Here is a 22917-nt window from a genome sequence, read left to right on the forward strand (position 1 = left end):
TGCTAAATCCCAGATCTACAGTATGAAGTGAGTTATAATTTTCTCATAATCAATGTGTGATGGTGTATACTGCGAATGAAAATAATGAATCCAGTAAATAATCCAGTGCTGATTTTACCATACTGGTACACTACTTTGCCAAGTTATCTCATTGCTCCATATTTTCCAGCTTGCTTCTAGTTGTGACAGAGTAGCTGTGCTACATCTTTTTGACCTCTATACTGCCTAGCTTCAGCCAATTGTAATACCTCTCCCATTAGCATCAATGCCGCCCCTCCTTATGGAATAGCTTAGTTCCACTGAGGCCCGTGTGTGCCTACAATGAGTTCAGCCCCCGAAAATAACTTCCAATTTAGAGTTGTGTATGTACTTCATTTTAAACTATCTGCAGTGTATTTCTAATATGTTTCCAGAAAAAAAGACAAACTCCACAATAGTAGATTACATACGTGTTTTATAAATTGTTGTTCATGCTGTGTTATTGTGTGTTTAGCAGATATTCAGGGTAAGTGGGGCTGTAAAGCAGATGTCTCTAAAGATTTACCTTCTGCTATTTCCAGTCATCTGGTAATGCACTTGGTACCTCTGCTAATGCAGGGTAGAAACTGTCAAAATTGTTATCTGTTTTCTATGCCTGTCACTATTACAGGCATAGATAACATATTCACATATCATCACTCTCTGTCTTGGTAGATGAGATTGAGAATGATTTAAAAACAGGGTTACAGCGACGGCATGCATGGCAGACATTGTGGTTAATGCAGTTCATTAGGTGTGGATATGAAACCTTGAGATCCAAAGTCTAAATGGGAGATAAGGGTAACTAATTAGTGTGTGTATATATATAACCTAGATACTGTAGATCTCTGTAATATTTGGGTCTGAGGGGAGTGAAAAATCAAGTGTGTATCGATTGTCATATGGTGTGCAGGGATTTGAGCTTGTGGCTGCACGTGTGTACATACAGGCAAGAACATGCTACACATATTCTTGTGTGACTGTGTGTATGGTTGTTTCTCAATGAGGCCTCTGTTCCCCCTCTCTCATCCCCTTTTACTGAGTGGCGCTTGGCCATATAATTACTGTGAACTAGCGCACATCCAGCCTATTTTAGTAAAGTAAAGAAGAGATCCTGTCTGAAGTAAGTGGGCACGTTTCCTTTTGAGCTGCTCACAGTAACTCTTAATAATCCAGCAAGTTTTACCTGAATGCAGATGTACTTTTACTTGACAGGCTCCAAGACAAAGTATAATTGTCTGTTAAATCTATCATAGACACATTGGCTTTCTAAACCAAACTTGGAATGCACTGAATTTATGATTTTGGTGGAACAGACTTCAGTCTGTATTTGTGCTCATTTCTCTAAGCAGGCTCTGTGTGCTCTGCCATGGACAGACCCCCATACAGCTCCACAAAAAGAATCAAGCCTGTTCCTCTTTGCCCCTCTCAGTTCATGGCTTGGCCTCTGTTACAGAGCAGCCTTAGATCCTGAACTAACCCACTGTCTCAATGCACTCTCTGACAGGGCTCTGTCCTCTTTTCCAGTTTCAGTCCAAGACCAGCCTGGCCCTGTACATTTCCTGTCCTCTGTCCAGCCCAAACCTAGATCCCATCCCCTGGACGAGCTCTGTGCCTCTCAATCCACCCTCTGTTCTCTTCTGTTCACCCTGACCCCATCCTGGGAATCTTACAGAACACTGGAACCAGCAATTCAGTTAGTTAATGGGTCAAATACACAATATATAGACTCACGTATAGACTTATAGACTAATTCAAGCTTACACACCCTTGTGTGCACATGCACAAAACATACACAGCATAATTCAATCATATAGACTAATTGATCTCTGCCTTTCTCAGACTATCATTCCTGGGGCTGATTTAGCGCTGGTCTTTCTTTCTGTTGTTTGAGAATGTATGGGTCAAACTCTTTTGTCACGTCTCATGGTGGACTCACTTGCCTTGCCATTTAGCTTGCACTATAAAACACATTAATAGAGAAAATCCAAGGAAGTCTCTTTTGAAAAATGTAGCCGCAACCATCTGCTTTAATACAAACATCTGCCCATTAACTTTGCAGATTCAGAGTTAGGCTCCAAAACGCCCTTGTCATAGAGTTAAGGGACACAAATGTGGGGGTGTATGTTTTTCTGTTCATGTGTAGAGTAGAACAGGAGAGTAGGCCAAACAGCTTTGGGTATGTTTGACCCAGAAAAGAATCAGAGAATCCTCTGTGAACTTGAGTATGTGTGCATGCAACGTGTGTCCACACAAGTGTTTGTGGGTGTTAGCGCTGTTTGATCTTTGTTTTTGTTCAAGTTTAAACATAAACCCGGTTAGACCAGTGAGCTTTGGATTTAGAACACCTGACATGCAAAGCCAAATTTGAAAGACATTTGCTTGGCAAATGAACTTCAGACAAATGACTTTCTGAGGTGGTTTGATTGGCATTTTGATTGGTTATTTAGAAAGTTGCCAAATTGATACTCCTTTCTGGTGGAAAACAATATGCATTAAAGGACTTGGGTTAATGTGAAACATCACATTGGTGGCCTTGATAAACATGTTTTTGTTATTGTCCATGACAAAGACAAGAGTAAAGACATACATCATTAAAGAACCAAGTTGCACACCTGTTAATCCCAGTCATATTTGATTGACATTTTATTCTCAGTTGGTAACATTTCCTAAATGTTCACCTCTTATATTAAGTGATAAGAAAACCCTGGGCTGATAACATCCCTTCTGTCTGCTAATGTGTGTGTGCTCCTGAGAAACTAAAGCTAGGTTTATGGTCACCGTGGTGTTCCCGGCGCAAGGTGCACAAGCCATAAAATGGCAACACCGCGTATGTCGTTTCCAGCGCAAAGGCTCCACAAGTTGTTGCTGCGCGTGGTTGTGCATCTCTGAATTTTTGTAACTCTGTGCACACTGTGCTTTACGTTTCAACATGGTCATCTGTATGATTCTTCATGTACAGACCACAGGGAGTCAAATGGCCTTAAATATGTGTAAAAGAGAGACACCACACTGGGAAAAGAAGCATTTTGCTAGAGTATGGAAAAACTTGAGCGATGGCTTTGTCAAAGCTAAAAAAACAGTCCTTATAGAAAGAGTGTTCATAACATTTAGAGGCAGTCAGTCATTTCCACTTCCAAGCGGCAGTAACATTAATAATTACACCAATGCAATGTTTGGCGGTATGTCTGTGTTTATCATTAATGTGTTTACCACTGCTTACCTTTACCTCCACTCTCTTCTTCTCTACTACCTCTTGCTTATTCACAGATTATTTTGTTTGTATGCCCCCTGGCGTTTCAGAGAATACTGCAACAAACGATGCGTTGAGCATTAACTTCTCTGTGCATGCTCGTAGCGTGAGCACCATCTATGGAGGCCCGCGCCACGGTGTCAAGCGTGAGCATTACCAAGGCTTTAGGGAAACCAAGACCCAAATTTTCTTCAAACACACAAGTGTTGTGAGTGTGTGTAATTGCATCTTTCTGCTGACTGTGTGTGCATGTACTAGTTTGTTTACCTTAAAACACTGGCTTATGTGTGTCTTTGTGGTGTCTAGCTAAGTGTATGTGTTGTAATTGTGCATGCTAGTTTTGGGTTTCTCCTTATATAAAAGTTACATTGAACACATCAACACAAGACCACATCCCAGCAGCCAGGCTGCAACCTAACACAGTCTGCTTTTGTTCTATACCTCCATGCACGCACTTATAGACTCACACTGGATTTCATAGGGGGGCAGAGACGGAGGAGAGCAAGAGCCTGGTTGCAGAAGTAACAGTAATAAAAGGTGTCGTATTTAAGAATAGAGTGCAACAGTTATATATTTGCATATATATACACACACACACACACACACACACACACACACACACACACACACACACACACACACACACACACACTCAAAGATAGAAACACGCATGCACAGTGGGATACCATCATCAGCTCGTTGGTGTGTAACTGGACAGGTGAGCCATCTGCTGCAGCATAACCATTGAAGGTGAACTTGGATGAAGTGTTACCTCTTTCAGTCGTTCCCATTCACTGGAAAAACTTTATTCTTTTAGAATAAGGTAAGGTGACCTTACACTGTGCGTGAAATGTGCCTTATATTTCTTTATGTAATCATTTTAAGCTATAGGTTCTGAATTTAGGTAAATGATTTCAATGAATGTGAATGCTGAACAAGCATGTCACTTGTTGTAATGTAAACAGATCTAAGGTATGAATTTATCATTGAGTGTGTGAGATAATACAGCCATTGTATTGGTTGATAGATGGATAAGTAATGGTTAGGTTCAGTCAAGTTACTCAGTGTTGACTCAGTGAGCTTTCAGTGTCTGGATTGTTCCCTGTCGTCCCATAGACACTTCATAAAACACTGGGGTGACATTGGGGTGGAAAATGTCCCCTCACTAACTCTTTGATAGTATAGAGGGCTCTTACACATACATGAGCACACATGTGCACACACACATATATGCATGCAAAGGCTCATGGTAGATGTAATCTGGTGGTCATTATTGCAAACAAGGGACTGTTGTGTTGCACTGACAGTTCAGTCTCTCTAGTGTGTGTCTGGTTTAAATTATCACCTGTATCTCCCAGACTAGAGGCCTCCTATTCTCTCTGCCTACAGGAAAAGGTGGAGTCCCATTTGCATACTTATGTGCAAAAGCCAAACATAGTAGATATTTTTGATTGACAAGTAAGTTAGGTTAGAACCTGTTCTCCATCATGCAGCTCTTAATTATGCCACAGACTGCTGTCTTGTTTCTAACTTTGTTAGAGAAAAACTTCTTACTCTTGATATTTGTTGTTTGATGTTTTTGGGCGGATTCCCCCTCAGCAACCAAAGTCTTTTTCATTTCATCAGACTTTTAAAGTCACTTTCATAAAAAGATTATCTTCCCATTGTGTCAAGGTAAAACTTTGATGTTTTTTCTTCATCACTTTGATGTCTAGGCTTATTTCACCAGATATTGTTTGTTATGACAGTATTACAGCTATTAACATTAATTTATACACAGTGTTTTTGCTGTGTAGAAAAGTGATTACTACAATTTATTCTTCAATGAAACATTTCACACGTTGCCCTTGGGCTTATACAGAAGAGAGAATGATACATTGCCACTCCTTGTGCACACACATCCCAAAACTCCATTATGACTTATGTTGAAATATTAGCGCCCACATAAACCTCTTGCGTAAGGGCGAATTGACAGAAACGCTAAAACTCTTCTAATAAGAACTTTGTTATAACATGTAACAAAGTTTTTCTATTGCTGATATTTTTTTACAGGTTGCATTTGTTATATTATAATGTTGAGACCTATGTAGGTGATATTGCACCTAAAACCTGACTTGAATATCTCTGCCTTGTTGACAATGTAAAGAATTACACAATTGAAATTGAATCTGAATATGAGTCATGAAGACAAGTTAGGCTGTGACTTTAGTCCTGCATACAAGATGAACATGACTCAGACCCAATGACTCAGACCTTAGTTTATTCAGTTGTTATTGTGTTCAGTTATTGCAATGGAAATATGAACCTCTGTCCCTTTCACTGCAAATGATTAACCGTGACATGAGACTTTTTGCACGTTCTGACCATATGCTGATGTGACGCTGCGCCGTACTTCTGACCAGACAGTGTCTCATTTGTCCAATAAATTAGAAAAAAGTGCTTTATTGTTGGCTTTTATGTGGATTGGGTTTCATTGATTGTTTTAAGTGGCCGTTATCATTGCCACTGCTTCTTAGTTCTGCGTACCCTAAATAAGGATGGCAATACTCTAACCAGAAAAGCAAGTTCATCGGTAGAGCTTCTAGTAAATTCTTTCTGTCTGTCTGTGGAATGTGTGTCAGACCAGAAAGGAAGATTAGAGAGAAAGTGGGGCACCAGAGCCCGGAAAAGAGCAAGAGTGGGCTCTAGGGTAATCTATTCTTTCTCTCATTCTCTTTCTCTCTCTGTGTCTCTTGGTCTCGCTGTTGTTCTCTCTCTCTCTCTCTCTCTCTCTCTCTCTCTCTCTCTCTCTCTCTCTCTCTCTCTCTCTCTCTCTCTCTCTCTCTCTCTCTCTCTCTCTCTGGTCATCTTATGACACTATTAAACCCCCTCGTTCGGGGGTTTATAGCTGCTGGAGAGCTGTTACATGCTGTGTAGAACATTATGCAGGCACTGGCTATCAGTGAATGGCACCTGATATTGCCAGCTCTATTTGATATTGCCAGCTCTATGACAACAGCTGATGTTATTGTGTTTAAGCTTTGCGAGGTTATTTGTTCGCACCACATGTGTTGTCTTGAATGCGGATGAGGCTGAAATGTAATGGCACCTGTAGTTATGTTGTCTAAAAGTCCATTGGCGATATATTTAGCCTAACACCAAACGCCTGTACATACCAGAGATTGTGCATTTTGCATAATACACACTGTCTATCAATCCACCCAAGATTCAAGAACTGACTGTGTCCGTAAACATGCAGCTCTGAAGACCCAGTGATGATCAGATGTTACCTTCTAATGTATGTGGAAAACCTTTAGATAACAGGGACTTTGGGACCATGCAGGGTTTTTATTATTAAGATGAGTGATGTTTACCATTTAATATGTTGCTATATTTCAATATTGTTGCAAGTATTCTTCCGAGACAACACTTTGAAACATTTCTGTCAGTAGAGATGGCATTTGCAAGGATGCGCCAAAAAGCTGTATTTCCATCATGTACTTTCCCATGGGACATTCTCCACTTCTCTTTGAGCATTTATTTTCTGTCCCAACTTTGACCGTTCATTGAACTGGCCAACTGCTTACTGACTGGATTAACTCAGGCACCATGTTAACATTATAGTACTACATTCACAGAGGGGAATGGGAGCAGAGGACTAAGCCAGTACAGAAAGAAACCAGAAAGAGAGAAAACTAAACTCAACACAGAGATTGGAGCGCACAATAGAGAACAACTAGATCAGAGAGAGAGCAGCTTAAAATAAGAAATCAAAGGAATACAGTAGAATAAAGGGGAGAGGGGGGGATGGAATTCCTCAATGACCTACATTTGCACTGCAATCTCCAGCTGAAGCCAACATGTGCAGTTATGACATAGAGTACAGTAAGAGTACAGTAAGCCATCCACTGTTTGGCCATAAAACATTTCTTGTTTGCATTAGCTGTATGTTCAGGATGATTGTCCTGCTGCACTGTCCCAGAACTCAGCAGCAGTCCAATAGTAGACACAAAAGCATCTAAAAGAGAAATTCTTTATAAGCATTTGGATGAAGGCGGAAAATTACGGAGGAGGGATGTAGAGATACAGGAGCTCGGTAAGCATCCAAATGAGAAAGCGAGCGATGCAGAGAGCAATGGATGCATTTGTCAGCTATCTTTTCTTGTTTATCTGCGACTTCGAGACCTCGTTAGCATTCACACTGCAGAACCACACAGAGGTGACATACTGTCACTCTCAAATTAGTCCTTTTTGTTAACTATACTTTCTCTTCTCCCCTTTATCTTAACACTGGAAAATCAACATATATTTACCGTTTCCTGGTTTCCTTTCTCTGCAGCCCTCCTCGCCCACTCTTTATGACACATTTTCTCTACTTTGCAGTAAGCATTATGTCAACACTGTAAACATTTTGCTGGAACTCTGTACAGCATGCATTAGTATTCAGGCTGCAGCTCTACAGTGGCACACTGACACACTTCCTGTTAACAGCTCTCGGCTCGTTTTCTTTTTTTTTTTTTTTTTCTTCAAGATTATTTTTTGGGCTTTTTGGCTTTTATTAGATAGGAAAGGGGGGGATGACATGCAGCAAAGGGCCACGGGTCGGACTTGAACCTGAGCTACTGCGGTAAGGACTGAATCTCAGTATATGGGGCGCACGCTCAACCAGGTGAGCTACCAGGGCGCCCACCTCGGCTCTGTTTAGTGTACATCAGTCCAAGACTCTTAGGTTTCTTTTAAAGCACTACATCTCTAAATCATCTCTGTATACATCACTCTTTTGTACACCAATGACACCAGGACATCACTCTTTTGTACACCAGGAAGGTAGTGAGAAAAAGACCAAGTGAGTTGGAAGACAGAGAAAAAAAAGGAATGGGATGAGAATAGTAGAGGAAATCGGGAGGGTAAGCAGAGAGAATAAGAAGAAACAAGATCAGGGCTAAAAAGGAATGAAAAATGGAAGCATACGGGGAGTAGAGAGGAGTTTGGGAGAGATGCAGCCTTCAGTAGAGGAGAGCAATGTAAAGGAGAGAAGGGTAAGCGGAGTCTCATGCATTACTATTCAGGATGCATTTCACTGCATTGCAGTGGCACACTGACACACATTCACAACTACAGTTGACAATGAGTTATTTTAAAGAATACAGATTGTAAATATCTTGCAGTCAGTATTACAATCTGCTACATTGTTGGCCCATTGCCAATGTTAAGGTTTATGTTGAATACTGTCACTAAGCTACACATCCAGCGCATGGCCAGACATTCAGATGTCAGCCTGCAGTTGTTTTGGTGCCTCATTTGACTATGATGCAAACCATTGACAAACCGCATCATGAGTTCAAACCGGGCTAATGATCCGCCCTCCCCTCTGTCTTTCTCTTATCTCTCCTGTCAGTATTCAGTGAATATGGTGCACATTTAAATCAATGTGGATGTTTTAGTTTCTGCTTAACACTGGTATTTAGACTATATACGTCACTAAATAAAACCAGATAAGGCTCAGCTGATTGCTACAACACATATCTTACAATACAACACAAAGTGAATGGAAATTTCACCATAAAAGTCTGCAATTTAGAGATGTTCATAAGGAGTAAAAAACTAAATCAATTTCTATAGCACCAATAATATTACTACACAACTCTACTTAAGATACACACATTTCATCTAAAGTCTCCCAACCGGACGCTTACAGAATTCTTACAGTATCTGAAAATATTCCTCATCATTTTATTCTCCCTCTCACTCCTCTTTTCTTTCAACATCTCTGCTCATCTTCTCCTCCTCTCCCCTCTGTCCTTCTTTCCCTTATTCTGTCTTTGGATGACAGCTGTTAGGAGCTGTAGTCAGACAGGCCAGAGTTTTTGTGTGTCAGCACTGGTCACACTGCAGCAGGTGCATGTGTGCTTGCTCGCCCACACGTTTGCATGCATTGGTGCCCATTGAGGCTAGACTTGCTGATTGTGAGTGTGTGTGTGTGTGTGTGGGTAGACTGACTGTAGAGGGCAAGCTGACTTTCTGTCAGCAGCTATTGATGAATGAAGAGGTGAGCTTGGTTCCCAAGGAAGTGAACTATTAGAGCAGACTATTATGAGCCCTTGACCTTGGAGACCATGCGGATTCCTATCCCCACATATCCTAACCCCTTAACCCAGTATGAATTGTATAGTAGATTTATTTATTTATTGAGATCATTTTTGGATTGGTCGTTTTGACTCATTCACTCCTACATCTATTCACTTTTTTTTCCAGCTCCCTCAAGTCACTTAGTTTAGGCCTATCATTTATTAAAAAATGTAATTGTAGACACTTACAGTAGCCTACCAGACTGACAGAGCAGAAATATAAATCAATGAATGAAATCCTAGCCTGTTTCTGTGCTATGTGGGTGGCTCCATCTGGGCATACCAACTGCTCAGCTATTGTGTGTGTGTGTGTGTGTGTGTGTGTGTGTGTGTGTGTGTGTGTGTGTGTGTGTGTGTGTGTGTGTGTGTGTGTGTCCATGTGTGTGTCCGTCCAGCTGTATGGTCTCCAGTCTCTTATCAGTGTAGCCACTGGCACAGAGTTAACAGCAACCATCTGGTGCCCATACAGAGTTGGTTTTAGCTTAGCAAGCCTGATCTTCATTTCAAAACTACCCCAGCCAAATCACTCTCTCTCTCTCTATTTCTCCATGTTTCCTTCTCCCCTTTTGCTCTTAAGTGTTTATCCTCCTTCCCTTCCACTATATGACATGCTAATAGAAAAGAATCCTAGTTGTAGTAACAAGTCATACTTGTTACTCGTTTGGGTCATACTGTATAGAGAGAGTTCTGCTAAAACCCAAGGCACAGTCCCATTATGTAATACCAATTGTTATCAAACTTCCAGAACTGCTTGTAACATAACAACCTTGTTTTGTGAGGTGAAGAGATGGTTACGAGATTGTGACGTGGGGTGCACACAACAAGGGTTCTTGTAGTTTATTTATTGAAATAAAATGGGGTCCTATAAACAAAAATGTTGGTTGGTTATTCTGATGAATGATTGCTGTCTTTGAGGTTTTAAGCCAACAGTGTTGCTTTGAAAAGTTGGAATTGATTGAAATCAATACATATTGAATTAAGGTGTGTGTTTTTATTGAAACATTAGTATACTGTTCAGCAGAATACTGTCTAAGTTATTAACATCCCACTAATGTTTTATCATTAATGCTATTGTGTTTAGTTTACACTTTGCTTTAATATTCATGACTGAAATGGTTTACATTTAAAGAGAAGAATTCAGATGTTATGATACATAGATTTTTCCTAGATCTAGTTATGTGCTAACATTTTGCTAATAAAGTACTGGTCCATTGAGATTTTACTGCAGGTATAAGCATATGGAGAGGATTATTATTATTGATAGTCTCAGATTGCATTGAATCATATCACGTTCTCATAGCAACCAGAACTATACTCCCGTTATATAAAAAAAGACAAAGGAAAGAACTTTGTCCTTCCACCTTTTATTAATTTCTGTGGAGAGGATGAGTTGCATGGCCTGCTGCCGTTTGGAAAATTGTCTAGCAAGCTTATTTAGCAAGAGAGTTAATTGCAAGACCAAAAATAAACAGAGCTTGCTTACACAGGTCTATACTATAGAGGCTATGCATAATGAGAGCTAATAATAAAACAATTTAAATTAAAGAGTGCCTTTTTGCAGTATGCTTTCAATACATTGATACATCTTAATTTACTTTGCTTCCCAAGTCCGTTTTCTGCTTTCTTACAAAATGCATAAACACACACACAGACACACACTCTGTGCCAGCACAGTGTGACGTTCCAAGGAACAGTCTGGAAGGGGGTTGAGGACAGAGACAGACTTGGCAGCTCAACATCAAATAGCAATACTATCTCTCTCACACACACACACACACACACACACACACACACACACACACACACACACACACACACACACAGAAAACTATCACCTCTGTCACAAACGTCCCTATAGACTATTGAGACACAAGACACAAGAAAGTTGAAATATCATAGACCAATAGACAAAGCTTTGTTAGGGATATATGAAAAGTGGTGGTTTCTGAGTATTACAACCTGACAGAGTGAATTAATTAACAGCTGCAAGACAATCCATTGACTTTATACTGTATACTCTCTACTGTGGGACATTGTTGATTGGCTAGGGCTGGGTGTGCATGATTTGGTTGGCATTCCCAACCAAATCATGCAAAAGCCAAAACACTGAAACGTCAAAACATTCTGTGGCCACTTTTTTCAAATTTGCTAGCGCTGGCTACTTGCTCACTAGGTAAGAAAGGCGTCACTTTAGCACAGTTGGTACACAGATACACCAGAGTCAAGAGTCAAGCTCATAGTGTATAATGTGTGTGTTTTCAACAAGTTAAGTGTTAGTGGTGCAGGGATAATTACAAGCCTCCGAAACAACCATGTCACACAGCAGCTATTTCTACTGACAGCCAGCTATGCCACTAGACAGACACACACAGACAGACACACACACAGAGAGCAGCGGTCTGAAGCGTGTGCGTGCGTGCGTGCGTGCGTGCATGTGACAACTGGAGCTGCCAATGGCGCTATTTCTATCCAGGGGTCACTTGGTGCTAGACAGAGTAGACGATGTGTGTTAGCAGCCACTTTATCCTGAGAGCAACAGAACAACTTTCCACAAACAGGGCAGATTGGCCTGAGAACCACTTTTGGTCAGCATCCTAACCCTTAACACTTCTTACATATATATATATATATATATATAAAGAATATTTTTCACAATATGGCAAAAATACACTAATTCAAATATAAGTTTTACAAATCTCACAACAAAACGTCAATTTACACCATCAGAAGTTGCTAACAAAAATATTGAATCAGTCCTACTATCCCACCCTGCTTTGCTGTGCATTATATTGGACGTCATGTGTAAGCTTTGGGTGTCATACTTCCCAAAGAGTATGGCATGTCATCGACTTTATACATGGAAGAAAACAAAAGGGTCCTAACCTCGTAACACTATTGGTAGACAGGGTCAATTTTCACAAAATCAGAACCCCGAAGGCATTTTGTGATTATTTATATTGTACAACATTTCTAGGGGTATTAAGGGGTGCTGAATCCAAATCTGCTGTATATGAAGCTCAAAAATGTCCCAAAATGCCTCAAAATTGAGAAATTTAAAATGGCCGCCACCGCCAGGCTGAAATCTATTTTTCAGTATATCTTTTTGACTAAACAAGGTACAAACATGAATTAAATGTGCTTTTGTAAGTTTTCCTACATGGGCAATTCGATGCCATATTCAGATTTGAGAAGTAATGTGAAGAAACAGCTTAGATATTGGAAAATAATTGTTTTTACTATGAATAATTACTCCGTTATTATTATTATTAATATTATTACTATTATTGTTGATATTATCAGGCTACATTTACTTACTTTGTATTTTGTTTTGAGGTCAAATGTATAAACATATACAAAAAGTTACAAACTTTAATTAAATGTTCACAGGTTTTCACACATGGGGAATTTAACATCCTGTCCTGATTTAGATCAAGTGTCAATAATCAGCTTGAAAATCACACAAGTATAGAGAAAAAGGTCATTAGTGATAAAGAAGTTACTCAGCCAACGCTGTAGCTGCAGGTATGTGTATAGGGAATTAGCTGATGTTGATCATTGTGTACAAAAATCTACAAATATGATAGACTGGTACAGTATTCCAATGTACCTGTACTTGTACTGGTTGTAATCATTCTATTCTATTTAATCTATTCTATTCAGAAATAGTTGCTTGGAATGTATAGACGCATGCAACTGCAGGAAATTTGAAAACACTTGCCAGAACATTGAAGAGGACTGCGAATAAGCTGTCACTGTAACTTCTACTGGGATATAGTTCAATGAATGAGCTATTACCCATGGATCTTCCTGCTTTTGGATCTTATTTGATTGACAACTTATTACTATGGAGCCCAAGTCAGAGTGTAGCAGGCACACACATACATAAACTGTTTCCACGGTAACCAGCAGTCATGGCAGAGGCCACATTGACTGGCAACTACTGTGAGAGGGAGACACGCACAAGTCTCTTTTACACATGGAGTATTTGGTATTGCTGAATTATTTTAATTCAGCCAAAGACCTTTCTCATGATTATCATCTTGCTATGGTGTAAACCGTTTTATTTGCAAGGCTCAGTTACCTGGAATGTCTGCCTGTTTATGCTCATGGCACAGGAGGAGTTCTTTTGTCATACCCACGCCTTGAGCAATGCTAACGTCTGCATACAAATTTCTGTCTCTTTCAAATATGACCCCTTGAAAGAAAATGTGCCATTCAGTGGAACTCTATTCAAATGGAAATGGGGATATTCCAATAATCTCACAAAATCTTAGTGTGATATAAACCTGAGTTTAAACTGAAACCAACTCTTCTCTTGGCAACATCTCTACAGCAACATCTACTCTACAGTAACTCCCTACTGAAAAACGTTTGCCAGCACTAAATCCTACTTTTTTTCCCCCTTGTGTGTGGCCTCCTTGTGGCACTATAGCACCTATCAGCCACACCCTCTAGAACAACAAGCAGTTATAGTTAGGGTGAGATGGGCAGATGGATGGATTGATGGCTAGGATGACTAAACAAACTAACGAAGGAATGAATGAGAATTCTGGTGTTAACAGAAAGGTCTTTTATGGCATGTAGTAGCCACACCTTCTGCAATAACAAGCATGCACAGTAAAAGAGGAAAGGATGAATGAATGGATAAAGGAAAAACATTGAGGTTGTGATGGGCTCAATGGGACTGACATTAAATTATGTATTGGTGAAAGTTGTAATTTGCCATGTAGAATACGTAGCTTAATTCACTGTCACGCTGTATCTCTCTGTATTACAGTTTGTCTCTGCTTTGCCCTCCTTTTACAGAGCAGTCAAAAGAACAGTGAGCTAATTCTGGTCTTTTAGAAGAGCAGGACAGATGCGGATTGTCTGAAAACCAGTTCTTAGACAAACTGTTCATAATCACACAGCGACTGAGACTAAAAACTTCAGCAGCTATTCCACAGGTTTAGTTTTGGAGTAGAAATGAGATATTTTGTCACTGATGCATGTTGGATCAGTGTGGTAGCTTAGTGAAAAAGACAGAGGCAGGGAAGATTTAACACAAAACACATTTTGCAAAATTGACACCAAATATCTATGGTTTTAATTTTAGGGATCCAGAAAAACCCTAACCCTTTATCCACTCAACATTGCTTCACACATGGAATTTAGACATAAGTAATTCAGAACATATGCTCCAAACTTTGGGCCCATCTTTCCCCACTCCAGCTGAGATAAACAGTTCACAGAGGGTGAAAAAAAAAAATCTAAGACCAATATAAGATGTTGATGCTTCGGCCATATCACATTACCATTCAATAATATTTTGAAACAATTTGAAAGTTTGTCTCAATTTACACATTTTCTCCTGTTCTGTAAGGAGTTCCTGTTAAGAGGATTGTTTTTTGTGCCGCCCCAATCACCATGAGTGCGTGTAGTCGGCCTAATTAGCAGCCGAGCAAAAGACAAGTTTGTGTGTCCGTGTGTGTTGTTAATATGAGTATGAGTGGCTGTGAGTGAGTGACAGCTCTGTGTGTGTCTCTGCATGAAGCAAGGACTGTGCTGACAGCAGAATGGCTTGCTCTGTTGGAGGGGATTCACACTTCACATTAGATCATCACACCAGACTGTCTCTAACACACACACACACACACACACACACACACACACACACACACACACACACACACACTCTGTGGGGTTGAAGTGCTTCAACCCCACAGAGAAACCGACTAGTCATACTGAGCAGCCAGACAATAGCTCTGTCAATCAACGTCAAGTCCCTGCTTGGCTGTCCAGCCTGAGGCCTTCCTGTGGACAGCTAGTTAACCTGTGTAAGGAAACTGGCCTCAAGCACATTTACAAGGCTCCATCTCCAACTTCCCATCACTTCTCTTGACCAAAATGTGTGCAATTCGTAACTCAGTGTTTTCCCTCGGCTTCCCACAGTAGAAAGAGAGGGGTCAGCGAGTGCTTGTTACAGATGTTTAATTTAGAAAGTCCAGCCATATTTTTTCTTTCCAGCAGCAAAGTCGCTCTCACTCTTATATGAATTAGCTGACTATTGTATACTTTACTTTAATACAATTACCAAAACATTTTTTGTGTCTTTTTTTTATGTCTTTCAGGTGGGACCAAGGACATTGGATCAGCGTTGACCAGGATGTGTATGAGACATCGCAGCATAGAGGCTAAACTCAAACAGTTTTCCATGTAAGCAACATTAAGGCTCTGACACACCAACCCGATTATCGGCTGTCGGACAGTCTGGTGAGGTCGGTGACTCGAGTCTGTTTGGTGTGTTCCGTTCCGTCATCAGTCGGAGGAGCCGTCGGCATCCATTTTGGCCGATTTGACTTGTTGAATCGGCCTTGTTGAATCAATGAGCAATCTGATTGGTGGGATGCTAGCCCTTGACTAGCAAATCAGTGCTTCTTCCACAAGAAGAAGCCCGAGAGCTGACAACGGCAGTATCTTCTTATTACTAGCCATCGTATTTTCTTCCGTTCAGCGAGTAATGACAACAACGATCCTTCTTGACTACTATCAACACTCTCTGATGGGCTGACTGGGCAATGACTGACGACAGCGTGCTCTGTGTTTACTAGGTCTAGAGAGATGTTCATCCGTCATTTCCAGTTTTCATTTTTTGGGCGAAAATACAGATTAGCGCCGCCTGCTGTTATGGAGACGTATTACATCTTGCGCACGCGCAGAACGTACGCTCAAGTCGGCGTCGCTTCGGTGTGTTCCGAGGCACTTTTTTGAGAGACGGGAGCCGACTGATCAGTCCGACTGCCTTTTCTGCCGACGGTCGGCCGTCGGGTTGGTGTGTCAGAGCCTTTTCACGTAGTGCATTTGTGTGCTGTTTTACCTTGTCTTGTCTTTATCTCTCCTCAACCACAATACTATTGAAATTTACCAACATACAGGATCTGATATAAAATATCCCTTCTGCATTTATGGTGAATGATTGGCTGGGATGTAAGAGGGGTTGGGTGGGAGATGGGATTTAATTGGGGTTACTTTGTGAATAAGCCCCATCAGTGTGGTTTTATTGAGCTAAAAGACGAATATTTACAGGAAGTTCATATGTCCTATACACTTCCCCACTAAAACCCTACCACTTTCAAGTGATGCATTATTTGCTTTTAATATGATTTTCTACTGTTGACAAAAAGTTCTTAGCACCAGCTTTTTAAAACCTTTCTTACAAACATCTGATTGGGTTAAAAACATTATTTTTTGCACTGTTTCTTATATAAGTTACTCACAGTTTGTGTACTTTGACCCAAACTGTTTCTCTAACAGTGCAACTCCAATAAAATGGTCAGCATTAAAAATTTCATCTCAACGTATCCTCCATGTATTGACATTTCATGTGCGTGGGTGAGAATGCCCCTTGTCATGGAATGCTGGGAAAGAGACGATTGTCTGGCAACACAAGCATCTATAATGTTTCAGTGTAGTCACACACACACCACATATCTCTCTCTCTCTCCGTCAGTCACACAAACACACACACCCTACACAGACAAGGGGCTCTCTAATTTTGGGTGGCATTTCAGTGGAGATTCCACTTGGATCTCCATAGCAGGGGCTGTACACGGGGGGCTGTGGTCACTACCCACCCACTGACACACACACACACACACACACACACACACACACACACACACACACACACACACACACACACACACACAGACAGACTTTTGGAGAAATGCCTGCAAGAGGAAGAAGTCTAATTTTAGTTTCATGCAGTAAGCCTGCAGCTGCCTACCTCTCACACTCACAGCTTCTTGAACACACTCACAAATACATCTCAAATACAACACGGACACTGTTGGGTAAAGATTGACTGCACAAGCTTCTTACTTCCTCCTGTGACACAGTCAGACATAAGCCGACCTTTTCTTCTCCCAGTCTCTGTTTTTCTCACAATTCTCTCTGCCTATTAATGATTGACAGACATGACCATACAGTGTAAAGACAGAAAGGCAAACCAGACCTAATGATTTTTATGTCTGACCGTCTGTCTGCTACTTTATGATCAGGTGACAGATATACTGACAAACCCCTGCAGAGCAGGTCTGGTATTTAACATTTTATAAATAGGTTTTTGGGCCCTATCATTGGTCAATAAGTACACATCATTTATGGAAATTGTAAACCCAAGCAGTTAGTGTTTTAGCTGAATTCAAATAGTGACCATTTTAGATTTTAAAAGGTTAGTCTTGAATGGTTTAACTGATCAAGCTGACTTCAGATTAGAAGTAACTATCCTGGTGTTTTGCAGGGCCTTCCTGGAGGGTCTGATCAACCCTCTACAAGAACAAATGGAGGAGTGGAAAAGAGGAGTCAATACTTTGGACAAGGACCATGCTAAAGGTAGGACAAACAAATGTAATCACATACAAGCATATAACACAAAATGCAGATCCAGGAATTACTTTGACATTAGGATACATTAATACAGACTTAAAGCTTAGGTTGACATTCAGGGTTTCATACCATTTATGTTTTTTCTTCTGTGCCACAGAATATTATTAAGTGTATGAAAATGTGTACCTTAACACTTAGTTTTCACACAGTTAGTTTACTTTTTTTACCTTGTCTATCTGAACCAGAGTATAAAAGAGCCCGGCAGGAAATAAAGAAGAAGTCTTCGGACACACTGAAACTTCAGAAGAAAGCAAAGAAAGGTAAAAAAATTTTTTTAAACCAAAGCTTGGGTGAATTAACAAAAATAACACTGCTACGTGCAGTTCATCTGATAGTGATGGAGACAAATCTTGTATTAAATCATGTTCCTACAGACATACTTAACAACTTGGAGCATTGTCTGCTAAGCTCAGTGAAAAATATCCATCTCAAGTGTCCGTCAGATAATTAGTTCAGATTCAATTCTTAGAAAACACACAAGTAAAATGCTTTTTGTTATCCTCTACTAGTATGCAACCTTATCAGGAAGCATTGAACCATGAGTCACCTGAGATTAGCTATAGACATGTATTAGTAAGGAAGGGCTTGGCTTCTTGAAATTCAATCAGTGATTTTTTTTTTTTTTCCCATATATGCCATCACAAGCCAGAGTCAAGAAAAATGTGGTTTTCATTGACCTCTATGAGAGTCTTGCAATTATCTGTTATGGATGTAGGATAGAAGAAGGAAAAATAGCAATTTATCTACTGGTGATTCACTCAAAATTCTATCATTTGTTTTACTTGAATTCTACTGTATGCACCTGGGCTTTGGGAGTATTTGAGTTTAGTTTGATTTATGCTGTACTGGGTTAAAGATTTCTATCTGCAAGAAGTCAACATTTAGGGCTAGTGGAAAAATCTGATTATTGAAATTATGAAAGGGTTCAGTGGTAGAAACAACTGCCACCTTGTATTTCACATAGGAAAATGTCCAAATTGTATATATGACGTTTTCATTAGACAGCAGTGATGTGTGTAGAAGAAGTTTGTTCTTACTGATTAGACGTGTGCAGATCTAGTGAGGCTAAACATTACCTTACTTGGTAAAGACTCTCTGAGAGGGCACAGGCTTTTCCCTGCTCTGCATTTCTCTTGGCTCAGGTTCTACAAACACATTCACCTGCCTAGAGAAAACATACCATACACAAAAAAGGAATTAGATGTTTGGGGAGTTTCAGGTTTGAATCAGTGCATGTCTCACATTCCTAAAGTCAACAGATGTTTAGGCAAAAAAACCCTAAAAAAAGGTCAATGGGTATTCTTTGGCATATAACTAATGCTGCCCATAGTGATCGTTAGTAATACTGCTACTTAACCGGACAGTTCACCCCAACATTTAAAATACATATTTTTTTCTCTTACCTGTAGTGCTATTTATCAATCTAGATTGTTTCGGTGTGAGTTGCCCAGTGTAAGATATCGTCCGTAGAGATGTCCGCCTTCTCTTGAATATAATGGAAGTAGATGGCACTCAGCTTGTGGTGCTCAGAGCGCCAAAAAACACATTTTCAAAACTCAACAGCAGTGTCTTTTTCCACAAATCATGACCCGGTTAGTCAAGATAATCCACAGACCGTATCACAGAAGGAAGCATATTCATCTCGTGAAGATTATTTTATAGCTAACCGTTACTGCTAGCTCCCCTGAGCTAGTTAACGCTACAACTTAACCGAGGGGGGCGCCCCTAAATGTTTTCATCTCGCGATGTCACGAGCACCAGTCTCTCCATGTCCATGAGTACGCTTCCTTCTGCGCGGTGATAAGGTTGGCGGGTGTAGTTCAGTAGAAAGAAAATAGTACCTACATGAAACTGCTCAAAACCACGTATGTGGATTATCTGGAGTAACCGGGTCATGATTTTTGGAAAGAGACATTGCTGTTGAGTTTTTCAAATGTATTCTTTTAGTGCTTTGAGCACCACAAGCCGAGTGCCATGTCGTTCCATTATATTTGAGAGAAAGCAGACATCTGTACAGCTGGTATCTCCAACACTGGGCAACTCACACCACAACTATCTACATTGATAAATAAATAGCACTACAGGTAAGAGTAAAACTAGTATTTTTGATTTGGGGCTGAACTGTCCCTTTAAGATGGGTGTTCTTCCCCTACAGCTGTTTGCATGACTTTGGTTATCATTAAACACTGCTGGCATAAGCTCAAGACAGACCATACTTGTCAGCACTGGGATTGTTGTCACGTTGCTCTCCTTTTTGTTTTAATTTACAAAGCATGTCCAGTCAAATGTCAGATGTTTTTTTGAAAGGCGTTGTCTTGATGTATTTGAGTTCACTGACCAATGGACCAGTGTGCCAGTGAGGAAGGAAGCAGTAACCCTAATCCCATTTTGTGTCATCTGTTACGGGTAATTTCCACCAACTGCGTAACGTCTGCGGATCTGCTCCGGAACGGCGGCGGAGTCAATCGGTTTCCATTAAAGTCTGTCAGTTGTCAGTCAGTCATGGCCGCAGCCGTTACGCAACAAATCCGGACCCGGTGGGTATTGAAGGATGGCGGAGCACGGAGCCGACACGCAGCGGAGCCGATCCGCAGCCGTTCCGCAGCCGTTCCGCAGTTGGTGGAATTTTGGTGTTAGTATTAAAGTACGAACATATCAGCATACATTTGGTATCAGACAGTGTCATCTGTAGAAAACAAAACCTGCTGATATTTGGCATTTGTTTTTGAATTGGCAATGTGGCAATTAATGCAACTGCCAAATCAATCAACTTATCGTGGTATTTGACCTTCCAAAAGGTTTAATGTCTTTGAGAAAGGCATATCTGTAAAGCTCAGCCTGTCTTACTCTTGTACGATTTACTAAGGCATACAAATGCTTAAAACATGGCATCAAGACATACAAGACTGCACATTTAGGTGATGCATTGGTGTTAAATGCTGGCACTCTTTCAGTTGACTTGCATCTTTTTCCTCTCCCTGTCCCCATGTGGTTCTGATACCATCCTTCTCCTTACGCTGCACTGCAGCTGATAATCTAGGTAAGTCAGTTTGTGGAGTAGACACACTGTCCAGGTTGTTGCTTACACTATAATGCTTAACCAAGCATTTTGGTTGCATTGTGAACAAGCCACCATCAATACTGAGTTTTATGAAAAGATGAAATATGTTTGGATGGTGCTACTGTGAATATTGTCATGCTCAATTTTCCACCACAGATATGGCAACTATTGTTGACGCTGCAACTTCATATTGGCACATTAGGATACTGTATATAGTCATCTGAGAAGCTGTGGTTCCCTATAGGTTTTTACTTAAAGGTACAGAAACCCAAGATCTATCCTTTTTACTGTTGTCTATACATCCTCTCTTTTGTTTTCTTATGGCTTCTCTCATTTGCTGTCTGTAGTTCTGGGTCAGAGGCCCCATGTTGTTGAGCACCTGGAGTAATGAAGTGTTCTTGAAAAGGAAATTGAACAAGAAACAGAGATGTGCTCCTTTACTGAGCCTTTGCTCTGACCCACTTGAGAGTTGAAATAGAAAAGAGAATGTCTTCAGTGAATCAGTATCACAGTGATAGTAAAAACAAGCTGTGGTCTAAAGAGGAAAGAGAGGAAAGCAGGTGAGGTGGAAGCCTAAGTAGACTTGAAATTGTCCAGTGCGTGACTCCTTCTGCTTTACTGGTCCAGTTCTGTAATGTTACATTAATGTCTACAAATTACCATTTTAATTTGTATCCGTACTGTGTTGTCCGCCTTAAGTATGGTCCATGCTGGCAAGTTTCTGTTCCTTTGCTCTGCTCACACATATGCACATTTTGTCTTGTCTTCAGTAAGCCACCTAGTGACAAAACCAATAAAAGGAAGTGTGGCCAGAACAAAACTTTTTTGTAAAGTTGTAATGCTTTGTGATGCTTCTTACTTTTAACTACAACCTGTCCACACTGAATAGTTGTAAATGAAGTCATTAAATTGTGTGTGTGTGTGTGTGTGTGTGTGTGTGTGTGTGTGTGTGTGCGTGGTTATATATATACAGTAAAGTGCTTGCTTCTATTATATATTTGCTCACAGGGAGGAAATAAAAAGAGATTGCTGTCTTTGTTTCCTATAAATTGGAAATAATTTCATCTTGTTTGGCAACCATCTTTCCTCCACTTAACCTAAATGCACCTCTTTAACCCAAGAAGTATGTAAACTCTGTGACCATTGTACCACAGAAATTCACACAAACATTTAAATCAAGGGCTACTAGTTTTAGTCACGCTACTTAAAGGAAGAGCTGTCCATTTACACACCGAAATAACACCCCATCTGTCCGCTTGTGTTGGCTAGTGTATATTTGATGTTCTGATACGTGTCTTGTGAGGGTGTTTTTCTGACCTCAGACCCCAGCCTTGCTAAGTAACAGCCTGTGACTGCAACCTAATGTAATCATCGGTCATGTGAAAGCTGAAGAAGCTAATCTCATTCCCGTGTGTGTGCACAGTATCTACAAGTGTGCAGACTGTGCAGATCTACCATAGCATATACATATATTTGTGTTTGGTAAACAACAACTAAGCCTATAAAATATCAGTTAGATTTATGAGACTACTGCTTGATTTATTGTTTTTAACCTAAAACTTTCTGATAAATAATAGCTTGTACAACACAGCAAATCTAATGAAAGGGGGCGCCCGGTTAGCTCAGTTGATAGAGCAGATGCCCATATATAGAGGTTTACTCCTTGACGGAGCAGGCCCGGGGTTCGACTCCGACCTGCGGCCCTTTGCTGCATGTCATTCCTCTCGCTCGCTCTCTCTCTCTCTCTCTCTCTCTCTCTCTCTCCCCTTTCATGTCTTCAGCTGTCCTGTCAAAAATAAAGGCCGAAAATGTCCACAAAAAGAAAATCTTCTAAAAAACCCAATCTTAATAAAAGGTGAAAAGAAATAATCACAAAATCATCTACTGAATATGTGCTGTACAGTATTTTGCGTGCACCATTTCAAAACTTCTCCTCTTTGCTTCCCTGACTGTTGTGTTAAAGTGTGGATAAGCAAATTAGCTCACTAGTCGCATTAACCAATGAAATCTACCTAATAAAGTGATGAAGCTTATCTGAATTGACTGGTAAA

The 22917-nt window shown here is 40.4% G+C and overlaps 1 protein-coding gene across 10 annotated transcripts in view; it reads left to right on the top strand.

The window, feature by feature from the left end:
* The window catches only part of LOC116049225 (protein MTSS 1-like), a 54804-nt gene that overhangs the window by 17022 nt on the left and 14865 nt on the right, over positions 1 to 22917 (top strand). For 6 of the 10 annotated variants that reach the window (XM_031298680.2, XM_031298683.2, XM_031298674.2 and 3 more), the window contains exons 4-7: positions 15489 to 15573; positions 17660 to 17751; positions 17991 to 18065; positions 20834 to 20845. In XM_031298680.2, the coding sequence (XP_031154540.1) occupies positions 15489 to 15573; positions 17660 to 17751; positions 17991 to 18065; positions 20834 to 20845 (264 nt within the window). The remainder of the gene's footprint in view (positions 1 to 15488; positions 15574 to 17659; positions 17752 to 17990; positions 18066 to 20833; positions 20846 to 22917) is intronic. The other 4 variants (XM_031298682.2, XM_031298684.2, XM_031298675.2 and 1 more) reach the window with 1 other exon arrangement.

The sequence above is a fragment of the Sander lucioperca genome, chromosome 10 (genome assembly GCF_008315115.2).
Source record: "Sander lucioperca isolate FBNREF2018 chromosome 10, SLUC_FBN_1.2, whole genome shotgun sequence".
NCBI lineage: Eukaryota > Metazoa > Chordata > Actinopteri > Perciformes > Percidae > Sander > Sander lucioperca.